The sequence below is a fragment of the Cotesia typhae genome, unplaced genomic scaffold (assembly GCF_013202065.1).
Source record: "Cotesia typhae breed Kobodo isofemale line unplaced genomic scaffold, CoteBio_Ctyphae scaffold_13, whole genome shotgun sequence".
NCBI lineage: Eukaryota > Metazoa > Arthropoda > Insecta > Hymenoptera > Braconidae > Cotesia > Cotesia typhae.
Genome location: NW_027423774.1, coordinates 19475801 through 19498202, shown reverse-complemented (window position 1 = coordinate 19498202; position 22402 = coordinate 19475801). Strand labels below are relative to the sequence as shown.

The following is a 22402-nucleotide window of genomic DNA, read 5'->3' as shown; positions in this document are numbered from 1 at the left end:
ACTGTCTCGCTTAAATAGCTGTAATAAAAAAAATATGAGAACGCCCTTGTAAAATAATTACAAGTAAAAAAAAGTCCTTAGCCCACTTCCCGTATTAATGTTTATTTTTATATCTAAATGAAATATTAACGTATGTTATTAACAAAAGTGTAAGTGACATGCAGCTAATCTAAGGCCTGAGATACCGCCTACGATTGTCATGTGAACTTTTTTCATTACGAGTCACCGTTACTTCATAAAAAACTGATATGATGTACGTGAAAAAGCAACAAATTGCCATAAAAATTCTAGGTCCCATTTTACGACGAAATGCACCGCTATTATTTTGTACGACATAATTTTATTTATGGTTCTTTTTAAGTTTTTTGTCACCGGCATATTCCGCTTTTGTTACTTTTTTTTTTTAAAATAGTTTTTTGTACTTGAAAAAAATAAAATAAAAATCACATATTAGATTTGATCGAACAAAGCATGTCGCCTGTAACTGACAGTCCTTTTGCCGGGTGATTTATTTGTCGTGGAACCGAGCGTTAGAGTCGTCGAACCTGCAGTGACCTCTGCTCTTCTGACAAGATTTGTCCGTGTTATTCCTCTGACATTCAGCTTCAATCCTTTTTTCTTAGACTTTTTGCTGTACCAAGTAGACTAGAGCGATCCGGGATCTCAGATCTGGGCAAGTGTCCGCGGTGCAGTTGCTGGGTGATTCATCTCCAGTAAATTCACAACAATAATAATAATTGTAAATTATTCATGACACTTAACCGAGACAGAAGCCATCAATTTAAATACTGCCAAAAATAATAGCGTCTTCCTGTTCTTGTATTTGAGTTTAAGACAATGCAAACACACGCTCCGTTATTGTTTAAACACGCCTAACTTTGAGTGACACACCTCGACAAATTTCAGTAGATAGTTTTGTTTATTAACATGTCGTTTGCATTGTTTATTCAGTGACTTCCTTGTCAAACTAAAAGTTTTATTTTTTTTTTTTTTTTAATAAAATTTAAAATAAGCCCGTGCAATTTTTTATTTTTACTACAATTACTATTTTTAATTTTTTATAAAAAGATATTCTCTTCAGACGGCCCAAAATTAGTCATTTTTTATCGATGATATAAAATAATGATATTAGCGAATTTTTTTTTAAGAGAAACTTTTAAAATAATAGAATAAATGACATTAAAGTTAGCTTTAACAAAAAAATTTGTTCTAAAAATTATTTTAAAAAAATTGCATTTTTAATTTACTTAAATTTCTACAAGTCCATTTTTTTTTTGCTATAATTTATTTGTTAAAGAAAATTAAAACAATTGTAAAGTGACAACTAAATTTATTTTCAATAAAATAAGTATAAAAATAAAAATAAAGTAAGCTCTAAAAAAATGGCAAATTTTTTACTATTTTTTTTATTTTAAAAAAGTAATTTATTTACAATAAATCTTGAATTTTTTTGATAACAATATTGAGAACAATTTCAATTAAATTGATTTATAAATTTTAGAGTTACAGCACGAGAAATTAAAGCTTCGACGCTTTTAAGTATGTCCAATAAATATTTAATTTTTTTATATACAATATTATACTTTAAAAATATAAAAAATATTTTTTGAAATTTTAAAAATAAATTAGTAAAATCTAAACTTTGATAAAAAATTTATTTTTTGATTTGAGCAAACAAATTTTTCTCTCTAAAAAAATTCGTATACTTGTCCGAAGCTCTAAATTAAAAATTGACAACGAAAAATAGGAAAGCTTAGCTCCCTCTTTTCGATACCCGAAAGATAAACCTACCTCAGAGGCGATTTTTTAGGATAATTACTCGAAGCTGTCTGAAGAAGAGCGAGACCCAATTAAAAGTGAGGGAACAAGGAAGTAGCTTTGGTGATTGAGTGTAAGGATCGCGTGTGCTCATCTATGCAAACGGTCGCCTCGGGCTGCAAGCCGTATGATATGTCGTAACGGGTACGTAACTCTTGAGATCTCGATCTTTACACGTGACGCTCTCCTCTGTACTCCGGCTCTTCGGGAGGTTAACCACGTTAACCCCGCGGCGTCGACCTACGTCCAGTTTAGAGTCACTCTGTGCCGTAAATAATGTAATATTGCGCGAACCGAATAAGCTCCGGAGCTTTTTTTTTTTTACTGTTCGTATTGTTTTGTTATTTTTTACCTTGTTACGCCATTTATCAGATCGTTTCCCGTCGAGGATCTTCTGATTGTATCTGCTTTCAATTCTCAGACTCAATTTATCAATTTCGCGCGCTCCAGCTAACCTTTGATGTTAATTAATGGTGTCATATTAATTAGCGGAAAATTTATGGTCGAGTTTATTTGGGTCGTCGGGTATAATTATAATGATAATACCAATCAAGTATAACACAAATTGGTGATATATTATTTCAAATCGTAAATCACAAAGTATTAAATTATTTAATTATTTCTTTATTGAAAAGTTTGTAGATCATTTTTTTTTATTAATAATTAACAAATATTTTATTTAAAATATTAGACTTTTTTTATTTAAAAAAATAATTTCCTTATTACAGGATCAAATATAAATTTTTTAATGAACAAATTTTGAAAAAAAAAAAATTTTAAGAACGAACAAATGCTTAAAAAACTTAAAAAAAAACTGGCTATTACTAAAAAAAAATATATAAAATTATAAAAAAGAACTTTTATTCAGAATTAAATCTCTTGAGAAAAATACAAATCATTACTTTAAAAGCACTTTGACTATTCACTTCGCTAATTTTTTTTTTTAAGCTTCCAGCTGTCAGTTTACTTCAAAAAAACTTAAATCAGTATAATTTACTTTTATAGAAAATTACGCAGTAAAAAATTTTGCGTCAATGCGTCAAAAAATTTTGTGTTAAAAATTTTTATGTAAAAAATTTAACACTTTTGTATTAATTTAACACAATAAATGTTAAATTAATCTCTTAATAATATAGATAAAATTAAAAATAAGTGAAAAAAAAATAGTCTGATCAATTTGAATGAATTTTATATATTTTCATAAGACATTACGTGTACATCCACCTTCAAAGATAATAATATAACATTTATAATATAATAATACAATAATATATCCATTTTTTGTTACTGTAAGTTAATATATAGTTTTATTTATTTATTTATTTATTTATATATATATATATATATATATATATATATATATATATATATATATATATATATATATATATATATATATATGACTATAACAATAATTACAATCATTATCATTATTATTAGTATTTACGTAGGTACGTAGTACAGTACATAAAGAGGTATATTTATAATTGTTTATCTTTCCATCAATTCGATCTGTATCCTCAGGTCCGTATTAAATGCTTTTATCGTTGGTACATATAAATATCTATTTTTACAAACTTTAATTCTCTAGCTCTCGTAACAGTTAACTCCCGCGCAACATTGATTTTATACCAGACGTGCATATCTGTTAAATGCATACACACAAGTCCATACCATGGTTCATCAAAATCGTTTAATTATTCTAATATAAATATATTAAGTCAGTTTTTACATTTATAAATTAATCATTTTTTATAATTTTTAGTTACATCATTACATGGTTAAAATAATCATAAATAAATACATTTTTTAGGCCTTAGGTAGGATTAATCTCGTCGTCTAAAATTATTGACGAATCTCGAGGTAACATATTTATTTTTTTTTCCTCGTAACTCGATTTAATTTTTATAAATTATTTTCAAAGCTATAATTTAATTGAAAAAGTGGCTGGATAAATCTTCAATTAATAAATAGCTTTATATATTTTTTTTTTTTTCAATAATTTTTCATATATTTTATTTCTTAAAAATTTTGATTTAAATTTTAATTATATATTTTTTTTTTTTTTTTTTTTTTTCAAACGAGTGACGAGGAATAAATTTAAATTTTAAATATTTATTAGCATATATACGAATAATTAAATAGAGAACATTGATAAAGAATATATATTTATATATTTATATATAGTAAATATTTTTGAATAAAATTTTCAGTACAATAAATAGTCTCACCTCCACCGAGATTTAAATAAATATTATTCAGTAAATATATACTTGTGTAATTAGCATGCAAATAAACAATCCTGACCGAGCAAAGGATTTTCGTTGTGTATTAGCTACAATCATCATTTCATCATAAATAATAATTATTATCATTAAAAAAAAAAAATAAATAATCTTGAAAAATAAAAATTTATTTTAAGTAGTATTTATTTTTCCAGTAGAGACTTCAGTTTATTTTTAATAATAATAATAAAAATAAATAGATAAAAATTTCTAGTCCTGTTTTTTTAGATTGAGCGGGATTTTATATAAATAAAAAATCAGCGATCAATCGAGAGCGAGAAAAGCTTAATATAAGAGCTTGAAGACCTCGAAGTCGATAGTGAGTGCTTATGCTTTAAAAGTAACGTTATTATTATTATTTTCAGTGTTAATAATAGTAATAATAATGTATCGGGATCGCCAGGTTGATTTATCCCCATTTCTGGAAGAGACCGACGCGCTGGCAGCGGCAATTTGACCCCCAGAGATTGCACCTGCAGGAGGAGCTGTAGCAGCAGTCGTTGGGTCTGTGGTCGCAGTTTCCGTCTCGTCGGACGCAGCCTCGTCTGAAGACATACATATACGGAGAACGTCTACTCGAGATTAAGGAAGTCGAGATAAAATATGTCGTGAGGGTTGTTAAATAAAAAAATATTTTTTTTTATTTTATCTTCTTAATTTTTTGACATTTAAGATTTATTTTTTAGTGAGTGATAAGCCATGCTGTTATTCAGTGCCAGGGTTTTTAAATTCTCCCCAACATCTAAATTAGATTTTTTACTTTTAGTTTTATTACTGACATTTATTATTTCATGTTTTGTCGTTTATTTACTTTAGAGATGACATTTTATTTTTTTTTTGTAATTTTAAAATTACTTTTTGTAATTTATTAATTACATATTTAGAAAAAAATTGCTGAGAATTTAAAGGGAGAGGAAAAATAATGATATTTGTTTTGGAATTTTGAGTATTTAAAATGAGGATATTGTGGAATAAATATACTCACTTTTGCTGTGCCGCGCGCATTATATCTTCCAGGGTGTTATCGGAGTAATCCGAACCGTCCACGGGAATACCATCCATCTCTGTAACAGGTTATTTGTAAAGGAATTACCAGAGGAATTGCAATAGTAATTTTAGGAATTGATCGAGTTTAATCAAGAGATTAATCAAAAGTTTTCAAAATAGAAGAAGAATAGGTACTTTGTTGGATTACGGGTTACGGCCCACGCGAATAAACGGAATATCTTTTTCTTGTACCTTATTCCATTAGTCATATTTTATGAATTAAAGTTATCATTCTATCCGAGATCCAATTAAGGTCACTGATGTTGCTTTAGTAATAAATATATACCATTAATGTGCTCTTAATTAACATTGCTAAGAAAAACAAATTATGTTATGTAACCATGTGAATCATTTATTATTGTTTGCTATTTTCTATCAATTTTATAAAAAAATTTTTAATTCAAAATTTTTATCTTGAATTTTAAATTGTACTTTTAATTAAAATTTTTTTCCATAAAAATTTTGATTTAAATTATTTTAAAAATTTTTCACTCTTAAATTATAAAAAATTTGTTTTTCAATTTTTTTAATAAAAAGATTTCTTGAAATAAAATATTTTATAATAAATTCTACTTTAAATTTATTAAAAAAAAATTTTTTTTTATAATTTTATCTTGTAATTGTTGTAATAATAATAAAAATAAATATAAATCATAACTTTAAAAGAATTAAAAATTTAAACACGTAAAACATGTTTATCTTTTGAAGAGTGTCATGATCATTTATATCATATATAAGTATAATAATGTGAAAAAGCTTTTTGGATTAAACAAAGTACACATTATTTGTTACAACAACAAGCTATATATATCAGGTTACTTCCAGCAAATATTGCGTGAATTCCAAGAGATAAATGTACAAAGAAATAATCAAAATAAACCTTTATTCAGGTATTATGTCACGATAGGAGTAAAATATTTTTTTTTTTTTTTTTCGAGGGTCTGGTGAGATTAAATCAGCCAATTGTTTTTCACTCTACTTGTCCCGAGTAAATATATACACAAGTATATTTAAATTCACGCGAAATAAATTTTTAATTTCAAACATTTCGCTCGGTTTAATTTAACGTGAATGGGAGTGCAACATTTACTCATTGAGGGAATAAATAAAATTAACTTTTTTAATATTTATTATTTACATAAATTCCCTTTTTATTTTTATTTCACATTAGAGTTTCATGAGTTTGCTAACGAGTTTTTCCCAACACAAGGTCATGCGTGGTTTAAACTTTTATTTGCTAAAAAAAAATTACCAACCACAAGGGAAAAGTTCGTTTCATTCCGAAGGACGAAAAAAATTTTAATTAAAAAAAAAAAAAGTCAAAAAATAATTTAATTTTTTTCTTCAGAAAAAATTAATTTATTTTATTGAAAAAAATGACAAATGATAAAAAAATTAATAAAATTAATGATTGATTCCTTAGAAAAGGGAATGACTAAGAAAAAGAAGAAGCCTTTGATCGAAAAGAATGCAAGCGATCAAATGGATGCGTCGGAAAAATCAAGTGTGAATGATTAACGATAAAAATAAATAAGTGAGTAATATTTCTGAAAATATCTCTGGAATGTTGATCATTCCATTTGGAATAGTGTCCACTTGATGGCACCATTTGTTGGAAAAATTAGGTCTCGAAGATAAAAACAAAAGGTCAAGTTTGTTATCACAACAATAAAAGCACTCCCTTCCCTTAACAGCATTATCTTTTATAGTTTTTTACCCCAGTTTCTCTTCAGATTGTTTTGACTATCTCTTTGTTTTAGAGTTTTAATTATTCCGAGGCACAAACGTCTTTTTCCCACTAATAAATAACAAATTATGCTAATTAAATATCGCTGAATGTCTGCATATGCAAATCCGAGCAAATATTCAACGCAAGTTTAACTACAGAGGTAACAAAATTTGCGGAAATATGGAGATGAGACAAAAATAAAAAAATTGTGTTAACATTTTTTTTATTGAGTACTAAAAAATTGAGAGAATAATAATTATAATTATAATTACTTAATTATTGTACTAGGCTGATACATAGAGAAAAAAAATTTTTTTTCCTGGAAGTTTATTACGATTTGTCACGCATCTCCGCGTTGTAAAATTACTTTGTGAAAAAGTCCGCTGCCAATATTCCGCATGAATTAAAAAAGATAAAAACACTTTTATGAAGATTCTCGATATCGGCTTTTTTCTTAATAACCATAAAATGTTTCTTAGTAGTAAAAAAAGCGAGATATTATTTAATCTCATAAAAAATTAATTAAGAAAGTGACAAAAATTTTATTGAAAAAATTTAACATTTAAAAAAGATAATTTTATTTTTATTATCACTTTACTTAATTTAATAATACTAATGATAAATTTTTTATTTAAAATTTATTTTAAATGTAGTTAGAAAAATGAAATTCTGTTAAAAATAAAAATAAATTATTATTTAGGCGATAAAGAATTTTTTTCCCGCCATATTAATTGATAAATAATAAAAAAATTTTGAGTAAGTAAATGGAAAATTTATTTTTTTTAATTATTAAATAAAAAATTAATAATTCGAAATTTAATACCTTAAAATACTCAATCGCCGAGTTTATAAATGATATTGACAGAATTTAACGATAATTAATCATTAAAAAGGATTAAATGAATTTGTCTGATAAAATGACTGAATTATTTTATTTAAAAATCCAGCTTTTAACTATCAATGATAAAGGAGATTAAAACTTAATGTCAAATAATCTAATAAAGGCCGAAAATAATTAAAGCAAAAGTTCGGATGAATTTTAATTAGATTAACCCGCGAGTGATTATTCATTTTATTCAAAAACATTGAAACACAAAGTTCAAGTGATTGTTAATCAAAGTTTGAAGCTGGACGTTGATAATTATTATTATAATTCGAAACACAAATGATTTAATTACGTGGGCGAGTCAAAGCGAGGATTGACGAGTAATATTACTGTTGCCCCGGCGTATTTTATAGAAGTTTAAATCCACAGCGTCGGTCACAAGTCACAAGTCAAGAGTTAAACCAAACTAATGTAAACAAAAGCTAACTTTGCAAATAAACTCTGGAGCTAAATTTAAGGGATAGAAAAGCTGCCCGCTATTTATGGTCTTGTTTGACCACACACGTATATAATCTACTGCTAACTCAGCTAAAAAGTTTTCTTCAACATTAAATTTGCATACAACACACGATTTTAGCAGAAAAAAAATTGTTACACCTTTTGTAAATTATATTTTACATTGCAAATTTTTAGTTTGGATAACTTTTAAATCATCTTCATCTAGTTAAGCCGCTTTTAAAATTACATGAATAATTTAAAGTTTGTAATTTTATGCGGAAATTATTTTTAAATGAATAAATTACGGATTATATTTTTCAAAAGAAGAAAACTTTTTTAATTTTATTGTTTACATTCAAGTTTTTTTTTTTGTTAAATTTTTTCACCAAAAATTGAATGCAATTTTTAAAAATAATTTTTTTTTTATTAAAAATTCAATAAATAAAATTTTAATTAATCACATTGAAGAAGAAATAATTGAATAAAAACTGAAGCACTTTTGATGCAAATAAAAAATTTTTTCTGGAAAAATTCCACTTTTTTTAGATTAAAAAAAAAAATAGACTTACCTTCCTCAAAATACGGTCCAGCATTGGCTCCAATGGCCAAGACACATAAAATGAAGAGAAGACAGAGAATACTTATTTTTTGAGCCATTGCGATTTTTTAAACTTTTTTTATAAAATCCGCTGAGCACTTTTTTTTCAGAAAATAATAAAAATAGCCTCGAGTGAAATAAAGTAAAAATATATTTCCAATTTTAATGAAAAAAATTTGAAAAATTGAATCGATGGGAGCGAAAGAAGATAGCGAGTCGCTACCGCGAGATCGTACGGGGTGCAAGTGAGTCTCCGTCGAGATGACGACCCTTATATAGACCGGAGAGGCGTGGCCGCATCGTCGGACGCGGGGTGCATGCCGGAGGACAAGAGCGGGGGCGAAAAATGTCGAGAATTTGCCATACCATGCCGGTGTCTTATCAGCGTACAGGGTTTTGTTGTTCAAGGGGTTTACTTACTCTATGAGCTTACTCTTGGTATAAGATATAGAAATAGATATACTGTAGGGTGGATCAGGCGGAATAGAAAGGGATCCAACTCTTAAAACCATATCAGCGCAAGTACTGGATTTGAAAAAGTTTCAGTACTTGATACTTGGCTCAAAACTCACCCACGAATTATTTCCGAGCCATCGCTTTTCATTTTCATTCAACAACACCCTCAGCAACTGGTTGCAATGCAACTGGTACTCTACTGTCATTTTTATGCATTACCTGAGTACTTTTTTTTTATCCACACTAATTTATTTTTATTCGAAAGATTTTCTTTCAGTGAAACTGCTTGGATTAATTTAATGAAAAAAGTTTATGGGTTATTTTTTTATTTAATTTTATTGCAAGAAAAAATTTAGTGAAATTATTAAAAATTTATTTTTATAATTTTTGATTTTTAATTTTGGGTCAAATATTGAAAAAATAAAAAAATTATGTCAGAATTTTTTTGTAGAAAAATTTATTATCTAAACTGATAGAAGGAATTCTTAGTATTTAAGAAATATTTTTTAAATACTGAGAAATATTTTTTAAACATTAAGAAATGATTTTTTTTATATGATCCTTCTATCAATGTACAAAAAAAAATGTTTCCGTAAATTTTATCCTATCTCTCTTTTTTTCTCAAAAATTTGAATTTAAATTTCAAAAATGAAGTTATAAAATTCATCCATAGTTTTCAAAAGTTCAAAGTGCTGCTGGTGGCTAAAATATTGAAGATACGAAAAAATTGTAAGGAATCTTTCTTGAAGAGGAGAAAATTTTCTGCAAAAAAAGTCCTGTCAATTTTACCGTATCTTAAACCCTTGAACCAAAATTAAAAAAATAAAGGTTAAATTTGAATACTCTGATATAATTCTCAATTTAGTTTTAATGTTTTGATAAAAATAATTTGCATAGAAAAATTTTTTTACAAAGAAAAGATAATTAACTTTGAAAAAACAAAAGCACGAATTCGAATAAAAGGCCTTCGATATTTTTTTTTATTAAAAAAATATTCAAAGGATGTGTACACAGTGTAGATTGGGAATTTGTTCGCAAAATAATTGTTTGTTTTCCCGGCATTCTAAAGCTCACACTTTGCCGTGGGCTGACAAAAGCCGAAAAAAGTTGTTAAATCACGTCGTGGTTAAAGTGAAGGGAGAGCTAGTGAAATAAAAAAGTACCCTCATGGTCAATGACGTACATCTGAACAGTGATTGAATAAAACCTCATAAAATATTGGCTTTTACGATAGAATCCCAATAAAAAAATTGATACGTGAGAATTTTATCAACGATAAGTATTATAACTTTTGAAATGATACTCTCAGTGTCTTGTTATTTGGGGATAATTCGGGATAAGAAGATTTATGCCCAAATAAATTACTTCCCTGACAATACATCCACTAAAATAGAAATGTCAACTACTATATGTGTTATATATACCACCGGATTGTATAACTATAACCATCCATTGTCGGATAAATTCAATGACACAAATATCAGGGTTCATTTATTATTTTTTTTCATCATTAACGATATTTATACATAATAAATATATTTTTCTTCCTTGCAGTAACTATTTTTGGTATTATTAATGAGCCGATAAATTGAGAAGTACGAAAGTAGACCAAAGTTTCTGTCCAGAAATAATTTTATTTTATTAGCCGAACTTTATTTATGATTTTTATTTAACGTTATTATACTTTTCCCTCATAATTTTTTTTTTTTCTTATAGATTTTAACCCATCCTACAAGCATCAAGGTCGCGCAACAAGTTGCTTTGACGTCACAATATCACTGAATTTTACTTTTGTTTTTGATCTTCATTTAAATTAGCCCTTGAAATTATTGTGTGGGTGTTTATAATTATTGTCTTGTTTTAATTATTAGCTTTTTTATGATTTTATTTTTTATTATTTCTCTAAATTTATGTCACAGTTTGACATAATTATAATTATATTATACAACAATACGGAATATAATTAAGCTATTTTCAAAATTTTATAACAATAAATATAATAAAAATTTTATTAATACAAAATTTTTTTCTAAAATATTATAAAATTTATTATTATTATTATTTTTAAAATTAAATTAATGTAAAATTTTATAAAATTAGAAAAGTTAAAATAAAAATAATTATTTTAACAATAAAAATAATAATAATAATAATAATAATAATAATAAATGTGGGAAGAAATAAATAAAAAGAATTTGTAAGTATTCTTATATTATTAAAGTTTAAGAATAGCAAGGACATTAATTGCGAATCTTTTTGTATAAAAGAGACTCTAGAAGTTCCAATGCATATATATAGGAAAGAGTTTCCATCAAGAGTACAAACATCTTATCAATATTTACTTTGCTTTGCATTTAAAAGTTTCCTATAAAATTAAAACTTTTATATAATATTACACTAAACAATAATTAATCATTAATAATCCACCTAAACTTCGTCAATTATTTCCTCAATCCGGAAAAATTAAATTTCACTTTTAATATGTTAAATAAATTAGCCAAAAATAAAAAAAAAAAAAAATTAAAATGTTTATAAATTAAAATTCCCACAAGAGAATTAGCGTGTTCCAGTGAAACAAGACCTGATCCAAAGGACCATGAAATTTGACCTCGAAATATAATTGGCATTCATGTGACGTCTGGTGTGTCCGATTTCAATGAGCTCCTGTACTGGGTCTAATGAACTACCTGAAACTAGAATCAATAAAAAAAAACTTATTTTTATCCTACATTATTTCAATTCCGATGCTCGTTGACGTTTAATCGGCTTTTATACTATTACGTAGGTATTTATAATTATCCAGGATTTTAATTTAAAATTTCCAAGTGGGAATAAATCGATAGTTTTGAATAATTTAAATGCAATGGAATTTTATTTAGAAGACTACCGTCACTATCACTCAATATTTCTTCCTGAAATAAAACCAATAAAATTTCTCAGATAAAAATAAATATCAATAACCGAGAAATAAATAAAAAAATTAACTTTATTAATCAATTAATTTATTTCAATCAATAAAACCCCTTCAATAAAAATAAGCCAATTTATTTTATTGATCCTGTTTTGTTTCAAACTAAATTTTTCCACTGACATGACAAAAAATTGATAAAAAAAATAAATTAATTAAAATTTCCAAGTAATTATTAAAATAAAAAATATAAAAAATATAATGGCAATTGAAACAACGCTTACAAGAATTGGTTTAACTTTCGTGAACGCAATTTTTCATTACATGCTGTACAGATTCGTGGTATTTTTTATAATAACCACCAAAGACGGAGTAATTAAATTTTTAAAAGGCTTTTTTGATAATAAGTGCCAAAAACGATCTATCGGGACTTCTAGCATTGAATTAATTCCACCTGTGTGTCCTGTAATTCCAATAAATCGGTAATTATTTTAATTATTAATTCTTCAAATTTTTGTTAATGTTACAATTAATATTTGATATCTAATTAATTATTTAGCGATGTCTGATTTGCTGAACACATTTACAACTACGAATAGCAATGCGTTTAAATGGCCGTACCAAAGACCGCTGCTGGCAATTCCGAGTCAACCACCTGAAAATATTTATAGAAATTCAAATTTATATCTTCCTCGGATAGATCCAGACGAATGTAAATGTAATTACCACAAAATTGATACTGAGTTAACCAGGTATATAAATAAAAAGCATTAAAACAGTAAATTTTTAATGGTAATTTATGCTGAATTTATATTGCAGATATAAAGAGTTAATGGGAATTGAACATCACCTCTGCAACAACGTCGTTAAAGTAAACCGCGAAATAACTAAATTGGTGTCCAACATGCTGGAAAACTCGAAAAATGATGAACAAGTGATGAAAAGTGTCTACCAAATTTCTCATCAGCGAAAAGACGCACCTCTAACAGATTACAGGTCATTAATGGCAGCAGTTGATGCTCCAGTCGGGTTCCCTATCGAACCTGATACTTTGGAACTTCGGGAAGCTTACAGGGATCCTACGAGGTTTCGATACAGTTCTCATGATACTCCAGCTATTCAACCGGCCAAGCCGATTAATTTCAAACGAGGTACTTGACAATTTATAATACTTAAATTAAAGATATCTGAAATTTATTGGAATTTTTAAAATTAATAATAGATGTATCTAGAAATCGAATGCAGCCTAAATACTTATCATCATAAATTGACTATTGGTGAAAATATAGAAAATATAGATTAAAAAAAAAATTTTTTTTTCCTTCCAATAAAAATTTTATTAATTTTTTTTAATTTCTTCTCGTAGAATTTTTTGTTATATTTTTTTCAGTACAATTTCATTGTAATAAATAGTTCCAAGATTTTTCCCTTAATCTCAAAATTAATGGCTTAAATATTTAATATTACAGTGAAAATATTGGTCGTATAAAAAAAAATTTAAAACAAAAGTTGTAGAAAATACAATTTCTTTAAAAAAAAATGTCTTACAATTTTTACATACAACACTATTAATTATTAATTGTTATTTTAAAAATTAAAGCAAAAATCCTGGCTATAGTTAAAAAATTCTTAGATGTCTATAAAAACATTTTTTTTTTCTAATTGTAATTAATATTCCAGTTCCTGAAGTGTTCAACATGTGGAACAAGCCATTCACAGGACGCTCGGAGTACATGGACACCATCAGCAAGCTCGGGTTGAGCAATTTGAAGCACTACCAGCAGCATCTCGAGCCTTGTTTGTCTTCCAGAAGACGCTGGGGTGATCAAAATCTCTGAATCTGAAAAATAAACTCATTAGTATTGAATAAAAAATAAAAATAAAAATTTTAAAAAACAAATGACTTACCAATTTTTTTTCTAACCAATTTTCTGTAAATATGACCGAGTCCGGTGTCTTGCAGTCGGAGTACAAGCTAAATTTCATCAAGCGGGCTCAGAAAAAAGTGGAAAAGTAATTTAAAAAAATGAAAAGTGAAGGATAAAAAATTTTAAATAAATTTTTATTGCTCAGGTTTGTTCCTCATGATTGTTTCTCGGTTACGAACGATGAAAAACAATTAGACCCCAGGATCGCCGCGCAGTGGAAGCTCAATGATGAAGAATCTCAAGCGTTGGTGGATAAAATTTTTTTAGACCGGCTAAAAAGTAGTTATCAGGTTGCTTACAATTGTCGAGATAATTTTAGCAAAATTAATTTTGAGACTGACGGGGTTAGAGAATTTGATAGTGAATACAAGCGATACTTGAGTGACTTGTATTTTGATCCCATCGATGAAATAAATTTAGCAGTTCCTTCAACAGCTAAAAGAGGTAATTATTTTTATTTTCATTAATCATTTAAAAAAAAAAATTTATAAATTTTTCATTTAGTTTTCGGGTGCCTGAGAGGAAGATTTTTAAAGCGCTCACTTTCAGTTTATCAAGACACTTTTGGACGAACTGCAGCTGAAATAGTATTCAAAAAATGTTGTTAGAAATAGAAGATGAAACTAGAGATTTTTTGACGACTTACAGCAAAGATTATCGGCCTAAAAAAATATCTAAAAGAAAAAATAAAAAATGTATGGAAGAAAATTTTCTAAAATCTGAAAAGGTAAATTTTATATAAAACAAATATAAGAAATTATTTACAAATTTATTTATATCTTTTAATTCAATATTAAAAGCTATAATTTTTTTATTTACACTCTTAATTAATTAATTATTATTTAGTTATCTTTAAACACATTGAAAAGTACTATTGAGCAAGTTAAAATACCTGTGAAAACAATTTATCAATATGATTTCTGTTCGTTGTACCCTCAAATAAAAAGTAATTCAAAATTAACTCTGTCAGATGATTGGACTGTTCCGGAAACGATTTACAAAAGTTCATATCGTGATTGTTGTAATTTAAATGGATTTGAATGGGCGCGAAAGCGTCCAGTCATTGAAAAACCGATGGATAATTTACGGCCAAATTTAAAAGAAAGAGAAATTCTTCGAGTCACGTTAGTACAAATGAAACTTTTGTTTTAATCAATTAACAAAATATTATTAAAAAAAAATACATTTATTTTTCTTTAGTACCGGTGACTCGGAATACGCAGCGGTGATAAGTGAGACTGGTAAAAATTTTTTAAAGTGACTTTTAGTAATGTACTTTTTACCACAAAGAACTCTTAGCCTAGTTTGATTATCAGAGAAAAATTATTTTACATTGTACGTATGTATACTATCACTTAAACATCGCATTTATTTTTGATAAAAAAAAAAAAAAAAAAAAAAAAACTAGCTCTCACAAAAACAAAAACCAAGAAAATAATAAAAAAAAAGTATGCTTGTCATGGCAAGATGCGACGTTTAAATAAAACTGTATAAATTGAACCAAAATTCTATTTATAATAATTTATAATTACTAAATCTACTAAATTGCATCAATCCTTCGGTTATTTTCATCTAGTAAATTAACAAAATTTGAACTATTAAAAATAAAAATGAAAAATAGTTTAAATATACACTTACAAATTACAATGCATTCACATTAAAGTCACAGTGCCTATCAATGTTATGTCTCTCAGTTATAAACAGAATTTTTTTTTATATAAATAGAACCTAGCAACTTTGCAAACCACATATTTACATTAATTTATTTGTTTTAAAAACAATTTAGACCATAAGTTTTAATTTATCCTAATTTTCACAAACCGCCTCGTTAATACCGCCCGTATTTTTGGCTTACTTATATATTATACATAAATATTTATTTTATCGTAAATATTCAGTGTCCCTCTGTCACTATCCCGCTATCCGAGATCATATCTGGAAGGGCCGTGCCTCTCGCGCTCTGAAAAAAAATAAATAAATAAATAAAACAGTTGTAGTAATAATAAATGAAAGGATTATTAATTTAGATTAAATAAGCATAAAATTAATCATTTCTATTTGAAATAATTACTTCAATGATGATTGTCGATGTCATATTATCGTGATGATGATTTGCGTTTGTTGCCAATGGCATTGATCTCATTGAATTTAAACTATTTAAAATATCAAATAATTAATTTTATTATTATTTAATAATAATAAAATAATTAATTACTCAACTTACTTTCTTTTTTTTACCTGACCAGAGTGGAAACGTCCACCTTCACCGCGAATCCTGTTCATAGCGTGTCTATGTCGAGACTCGTGGAGATATTTCTATTAATGAATAATTAATTTAATATTTTTATAATTATTATTGTATAAAAATAATTAAAAATTAAAATCATGTACTTACAGGTCTTTCTTTAGGAATTTTTCCCTCGGCTTCAAGTTTAGCGCGAGCTTGTCTTCGCTTTAAAATTCTCCTGTACTGCTTAGCGTTAACATAAAGCGGTTCCTCTTCAAGAAACTCGGCGTTGGGTAACGCTACTCTTTGGAATTGTGTTTGTCCTCCATTGCCAGGCACCATCTGCACAAACGAAACTATTATAAAAAAAAAAATCGCCCTAAAAAATAAAAATAACTAAAACTAAATTAAAAATTACAACACAAGCATTTTACTATATAAAAGATTGATTGTAATTTTCTGTTGCTCTATCACTACTAGCCAGTATAAAAAAATATATATAATGACTAATCAAGTGTAAGAGACATATCAAATCACCATGACAATATTTCCTGCCTGAGTTGCCGATGTAGGACTCGAGATTTGCTGGACCGGCGACGGAGATGCGGCAGCAGCTGCTGCTTGCGACGTCCCCGCTATTTGCATCAGGTTTCCATTGATGATGACTAAATCAAAAAGTTAAATCGTCAGTTAAAATCAGCTCTAATAAATAAATAATTAATTATTTTATAAAAAAAAAAAAAAAAATAAAAGCTACGGACAGTTACCGGTTTGTTGAGTTTGCTGAACTTGGTTGTCAAGTTGAACAGGCTGGTAAATATAAGTCTGTCCATCAGGTGTCTGGATAATCTGGGGTGTTTGTGGTTGCTGTTGTATCACTAATTGTTGGCCTCCTCCAGCCAGAGACGACATTGGTAGGACTTGGATCTGTCCATTAGGTCCAGCAACTTGAATTGCCTGATGAATAATTTTTTTTTAATAAATAAATTAGCTCTAAATAATTATATTTATAATTTTTACTTGTGGAATTTTTTATGACATTAAAATTAGTAGATTTTTATGACAGTATAATTAGCAGATCATTTTTAATTTTATTCAACAAAAAAATGCTTTTTAAAAAATTGTATTTTTAATTTTTTTTTTTAATTTCTAAATGTCAATTTTTTTTATAATTTATTTGTTACAAAAATTATAAAAATTATTAAATATCAGCGAAATTAATTTTCACAATTTTTTTTTTTAATAATTAATTCTAAAAAATTATAAAGTGTCTATAAATTAAATTTTTGATCTAAAATTACATAGAATATTTTTTTTTACCTGAGGAAGCATCATTGCTTGACCACCCTGGCCCATTTGTACAACTTGAACAGTCCCGCCACCTCCAACCATAACAGCTTGCCCCTCTGTCAGCTGATCCATCTTTGTACTATCTAAAAATGCAAAATAAATTTGTCAGACTGAATAAATAGATCTTCACTATATTTATTTAAAATAAATAATAACAAAAGGGAGACGGCAAAAATAAAATAATTATTGAGGTAAATTCACCTCGTTTTTTATATTAATTAACCGCATTGTTGACGAGGCAACACCTGTGTTGAAGTTCTCAGAAATACACGTCATCTTGATATGTTCTAAACTCGCGTTATTTTTCATACTTTTTTAATAAATAAATAAACACATTTAATTAGTAGAACTGGCGGGCCCAGCTGATCAAGTGACACTTGTAAAAAAATAAATAAAATAAAAAAGAAAAAATTTTGAGGTTGTGAAAATAAATAATTGATGAATATTGTTGGTAATGCATAATTGTATGCATATGTAATTGCGTGTATGAGTAAAAGCAAGCTGATGCGAGTACGAATAAAAATGGCTGGCGGTTGTCGGGCATTTTATGGATTAAGTGACGCGTACTGGTTATAAACACACTTTAAACAAACAGTCGAACGGTATTAAGTGCTGGTAAAATTATTAAAAATAATAAATTAATGAATTGTGTGACAACGTGATCACTTAGCCCGCGCTTAGTGGTATATACGAGTGTTCGATAATTTGTGAACTTACATTGGATATTTTCGTGGGCACTTTCCCAATGATTGGTCGGCAAATTGAGGACCAATGGTCGGCGATAGCGAGTCCTCGGCCCTTGTGTATTGGTGGCACTGAAGGGGGGAATCTGCCAGTACGATGCCAAGCTGATGCAAGACGGGTCGATGCCCCTCCGTAAACTTATACCTATGGCCAATCGCGACTCTTTAGTTAGCAAACTATTCAACACACACGGACTGAATTCACTGGATATACATGCTACTCTGCTCGAGGAGACGCATGCTTTCGGCTTTTATACAGCGACATCTACATCCACTTTTTTACCGCTTTTTTATGAAAATTAATTTAATCATTTTTATTTATTTATTTATTTTAATAAAAATAAATTTACTGATTATTTATTATTTAATTAAAATTAATTTAATAATTAAAAAAATTTTTTAACAAATAAATTACGGCAAAAAAAAAAATTGACAAGTTTTATAGAATAAAAAATGCAATTTTTTTTGATAAATAAAATTATGTGATAAATAAAATGCTAAGTGACTGCTGACTTTAATCTCAGGTTTTTTTTTAATAATTGTAAGTAATTAACATTAATTTAGCTGATATTTAATCATTTTTAAAATATTCTTAACAAGTAAATTATAGCAAAAGAATTTTTAAAAATTATACGTGCAATTTTTTTTATTTACTTGCAATTTAATTGTTAAAAAAATTCCAGAAATTTTTGAACGCCGGTTAATTTTAGTATCTTCAAGTTTTTATTTACGCATAAAATTTTGCTTTCACGTTCCACATTTTGTGTACTCTAAAAAACAATTATCTCTTACCTCAAGGCTCCGTAGTGTAGCGGCATCACATTGGACTCTGAATCCAATAACCCGAGTTCGAATCTCGGCGGGGCCTTAGTTTTTTTTTTTTTTATTCTTTAAATTCTGATAATAAATCAATTACAGTGATAAATATACTTTTAAAAACTTTCACTGATAATTTTTTATTAATTTTGACATGTGTAATTTTTTCCATAGTAATTCAACAATAATTTCATTAATTAAAATTAAGTTAGCCGACATTTAAAAATTTTAATAATTTATTTTATTGAAAAATTATTCAAAAAAAATTAAAAGAAAAAATTCCACATGTGAAAATTAATAAAAATTACAAGTGAAAATTTTTAAAAGCATTTTTTTATTGTAATTGATTTGTTATTAAAATTTTTTTAATTGACAGCTGACGGCTAACTTCAGCATTGTTATAAATAAAGTTCTAAAAATTTTTAGACGTCAGTTAAATTAATTTTTATCAAGTATCATAATAATGGTGATAATAATAATAACAGTAAAAATGTGTATAAGATGGCGCCACGTTTAGAGAGTTAAACTCTATTTTTTTTTAACTCACAACACACGTGAGGTGTTGGTAGGCCAAAGATAATTCACCTCAATCAAACTGAAACACAATGTTCTTGGTGAGAATAAGATGGCAATTAAACGTGCAAGTAGGAATGAATTGGTGGTAGACAAAAATAGAGTATATGTATCTCTCAGCTGACCAGTTGAACCAGCCGCTCTCTGATCACCAGGTAAGGTGCTTGATTCTTCCACCAATTATTTATATTTTAATCTCTTATTTTGTTTGCTAGGTAAATAAAAATGGCATGCACCGCCCAAGCGAATGGATCTGTTAAAAACTTGAAAAAAGGTACGACAATAATTACCGCCGAGCCGTTCGTATTTATTCTCGGGTCTTTGCACAGAAAGGAGCGCTGTGATTATTGTTTCAACAGTGGAAAAATCTCAAGATGTTCTGGCTGTCAATTTGTGTATTACTGCAGCAAAAACTGTCAGAAAAAAGGCTGGCTGATTCACAAAGTCGAGTGTCCGAGTATAAAACGTGTTTCACCGCGGATTGTACCTGATGCTGCTAGGATGCTGGCTAGAATTATTATCAAATTAAATCAAGGGGCTAAAAATGAACGCGGCTATTATACAGATACTAAATATCGTACTTTTAATGATCTAATGTCACGTGAGTATTTTTTTTTTATGATACTAAAATTACACGACATCTGATAATTTTTAGAAATTTTTTAACTGATAAATTATAGCAAGAAAAATTTATTTAAAAGAGGCTCTAAAAAAATTTTTAATATTTTTTATTTAAAAAAATAAAAATTATAGCTACAATTTTTTTTAAATATTTTTTAACTTGAAATTTAATTCTTGAAAAAAGTACAAAAATTTTTTAACGTCGGCTAATTTTAGTATCATGATATTTTAAATGACAATAAAGTTAGCAGTCACTTGATAATTTTTTTATTTTATTTAACAAATAAATTTTTTCTGAAAAATTATTTTAGAAAATTGCATTTATAAGTTTTTAAAATTTCTATATGTCGATTTTTTTTGTCATGATTTATTTGTTAAAAAAATAATCAAATATCTGCTAAATTAATTTTTATATATTTATATCGTTTTTATTTAAATAGCTAATTATAAAATAAATTTTCAGATGAAGAAAGTATAAAAAAAAATATTAAAAAAATGGAACATTTTACATCACTGAGTATGGTATTACTAGAATTTTTGCCTAAAAAAATAATACCTGAGCCTAGAGAGTTATTAAGAATATTTGGACGCATGAGTGTAAATTCATTTAATATTCTTGATACCGATATGACTAGTTTGGGTGTAGGAATTTATTTAGGACCTTCTATACTTGATCATTCTTGCAAGCCAAACGCTACAGCTATTTTCGAAGGTACCAAGCTGCTCATAAGAACTCTGTGTGATTTAGAATCTCTGGATTGGTCGAAGGTATGCTCTCTATTTTATTATTATATCTGAAGTGTAATTTTAAAGGCTGAAGTATAATTGTAATTATTTTTAGATATTTATAACATACATTGACTTATTAAAAGACACTAAAACGAGGCGGGAAGAATTGAACCAGTCGTACTTCTTCTGGTGTGAGTGCGAAAGATGTAACACGCCTGAGACTATAGAAATATCAGCTGCATGTCCCAATAAAAAATGCACTAATCCTTGCTCGTCGATGCTCGACAAGTGCGACAAGTGTGGGGAAAAAATAACTGATGAGTTTGTTGATAAATTCAACGAAGTATGCGAGTTGTCGCTTTATCAATTAGATAAAATGCAATCTACGGCTTGTATCCTTTTGAAAAATTTATTTATTAAAAAATTATTTTTTGTAAATTTTTTCTTTAATAATTTTTAAAAGATTTGGATGCCAGCAGAATGTGTTTAGAGAAACAAGACGGTGTAGTGCATCCTTATAATTTGATAGCTGTGCGTACATTGGAAAATGCTGTAGCAGCCGCTGTTGACTTGGAACGTTGGAAAGAAGCTGAAATTTATGTTTCTAAATTAATTCTCAAGTACTTGTAGGTATCTTGTAGCTTGAAAAAATTATTTCAGAATTTAAGTAAATTTTTTTTCAGGTACTATTACGGCAATTCGCATCCTATGACTGCTCAGATGTATTTTTCTTGGGGAAAATTACTCTCGTTGCAAAAAAAAGGATTTCAAGCACTTGAGGTAGTGACTAAAGCTGCGCGTATGATTGAACAAACCTTCGGAGCTAACCATTCTAAAGTAAAAGATGAAGTCAAACCTGTCCTAGACCAACTGGTCGCTGAGTATCGTATGTCAAATGGTTGTTTTTAGATAAATTTACAAAAAAATTGTTAAATAATTATTTTATAAAATTTTAAGTAATTAAAAAATGATAATAAAAAAAAAAAAAAAAATGATAAAATCCGACTTTTATTTATTATTAAGTAATACATTAATTTTAATATTTAATCTATACAAAGAATTTTTACTTATTACTTAAAAACCGTTCGTAAAAAAGTAACTCCTCATATTTATTCGACAAAACAAAAAATGTGTCAGTTGAAAGATTTTACACATTATTTATTACTTAAAGTATTATTATTATTATTATTATTATTATTATTATTATTATTATTATTATTATTAATAATATTAATAGAATTTATTTTTTT

At 27.3% G+C, this 22402-nt stretch overlaps 4 protein-coding genes, 1 long non-coding RNA gene and 1 other non-coding gene across 10 annotated transcripts; 4 read left to right on the top strand and 2 right to left on the bottom strand.

Annotated features, from left to right (window-relative positions):
* Positions 1-4229: 4229 nt before the first annotated feature.
* LOC141534954 (uncharacterized) lies at positions 4230-9031 on the bottom strand. 2 transcript variants are annotated; one of them, XM_074254615.1, is made up of 3 exons: positions 8773-9031; positions 5089-5167; positions 4230-4675 (listed from the first exon to the last, which is right to left on the bottom strand). In XM_074254615.1, the coding sequence occupies exons 1-3, from the start codon at positions 8858-8860 to the stop codon at positions 4513-4515; spliced, it is 330 nt and encodes a 109-aa protein (XP_074110716.1). In that variant the 5' UTR covers positions 8861-9031; the 3' UTR covers positions 4230-4512. The 2 variants fall into 2 exon arrangements, with proteins under 2 accessions (XP_074110716.1, XP_074110718.1); XM_074254617.1 differs by having other exon boundaries at positions 4230-4648.
* LOC141534955 (uncharacterized) lies at positions 4293-5067 on the top strand. Its single transcript, XR_012480514.1, has 3 exons — positions 4293-4422; positions 4507-4711; positions 4790-5067. It is a non-coding gene; the product is annotated as an uncharacterized LOC141534955 (long non-coding RNA).
* Positions 9032-11899: 2868 nt separating the features above from the next.
* Positions 11900-14055, top strand: LOC141534634 (uncharacterized). The gene is made up of 4 exons (XM_074254101.1): positions 11900-12647; positions 12725-12917; positions 12985-13316; positions 13846-14055. The coding sequence occupies exons 2-4, from the start codon at positions 12727-12729 to the stop codon at positions 14001-14003; spliced, it is 681 nt and encodes a 226-aa protein (XP_074110202.1). The 5' UTR covers positions 11900-12647; positions 12725-12726; the 3' UTR covers positions 14004-14055.
* Positions 14056-14843: 788 nt separating this feature from the next.
* Nf-ya (nuclear factor Y-box A) lies at positions 14844-18738 on the bottom strand. Of its 4 annotated transcripts, none has more exons than XM_074254096.1 (8): positions 18388-18738; positions 17641-17753; positions 17082-17277; positions 16858-16985; positions 16489-16662; positions 16318-16409; positions 16165-16246; positions 14844-16053 (listed from the first exon to the last, which is right to left on the bottom strand). In XM_074254096.1, the coding sequence occupies exons 2-8, from the start codon at positions 17740-17742 to the stop codon at positions 15988-15990; spliced, it is 840 nt and encodes a 279-aa protein (XP_074110197.1). In that variant the 5' UTR covers positions 17743-17753; positions 18388-18738; the 3' UTR covers positions 14844-15987. The 4 variants fall into 4 exon arrangements, with proteins under 4 accessions (XP_074110197.1, XP_074110199.1, XP_074110198.1 ...); XM_074254098.1 differs by having other exon boundaries at positions 16876-16985; positions 17088-17277; positions 18388-18731; XM_074254097.1 differs by having other exon boundaries at positions 16876-16985; positions 18388-18717.
* Positions 18739-19210: 472 nt separating this feature from the next.
* Trnaq-cug (transfer RNA glutamine (anticodon CUG)) lies at positions 19211-19281 on the top strand. Its single transcript has one exon. It is a non-coding gene; the product is annotated as a tRNA-Gln (tRNA).
* Positions 19282-19776: 495 nt separating this feature from the next.
* On the top strand, positions 19777-22144 carry Smyd3 (SET and MYND domain containing, class 3). The gene is made up of 6 exons (XM_074254095.1): positions 19777-19957; positions 20018-20403; positions 20887-21191; positions 21265-21544; positions 21616-21778; positions 21836-22144. The coding sequence occupies exons 2-6, from the start codon at positions 20028-20030 to the stop codon at positions 22059-22061; spliced, it is 1350 nt and encodes a 449-aa protein (XP_074110196.1). The 5' UTR covers positions 19777-19957; positions 20018-20027; the 3' UTR covers positions 22062-22144.
* Positions 22145-22402: the final 258 nt, after the last annotated feature.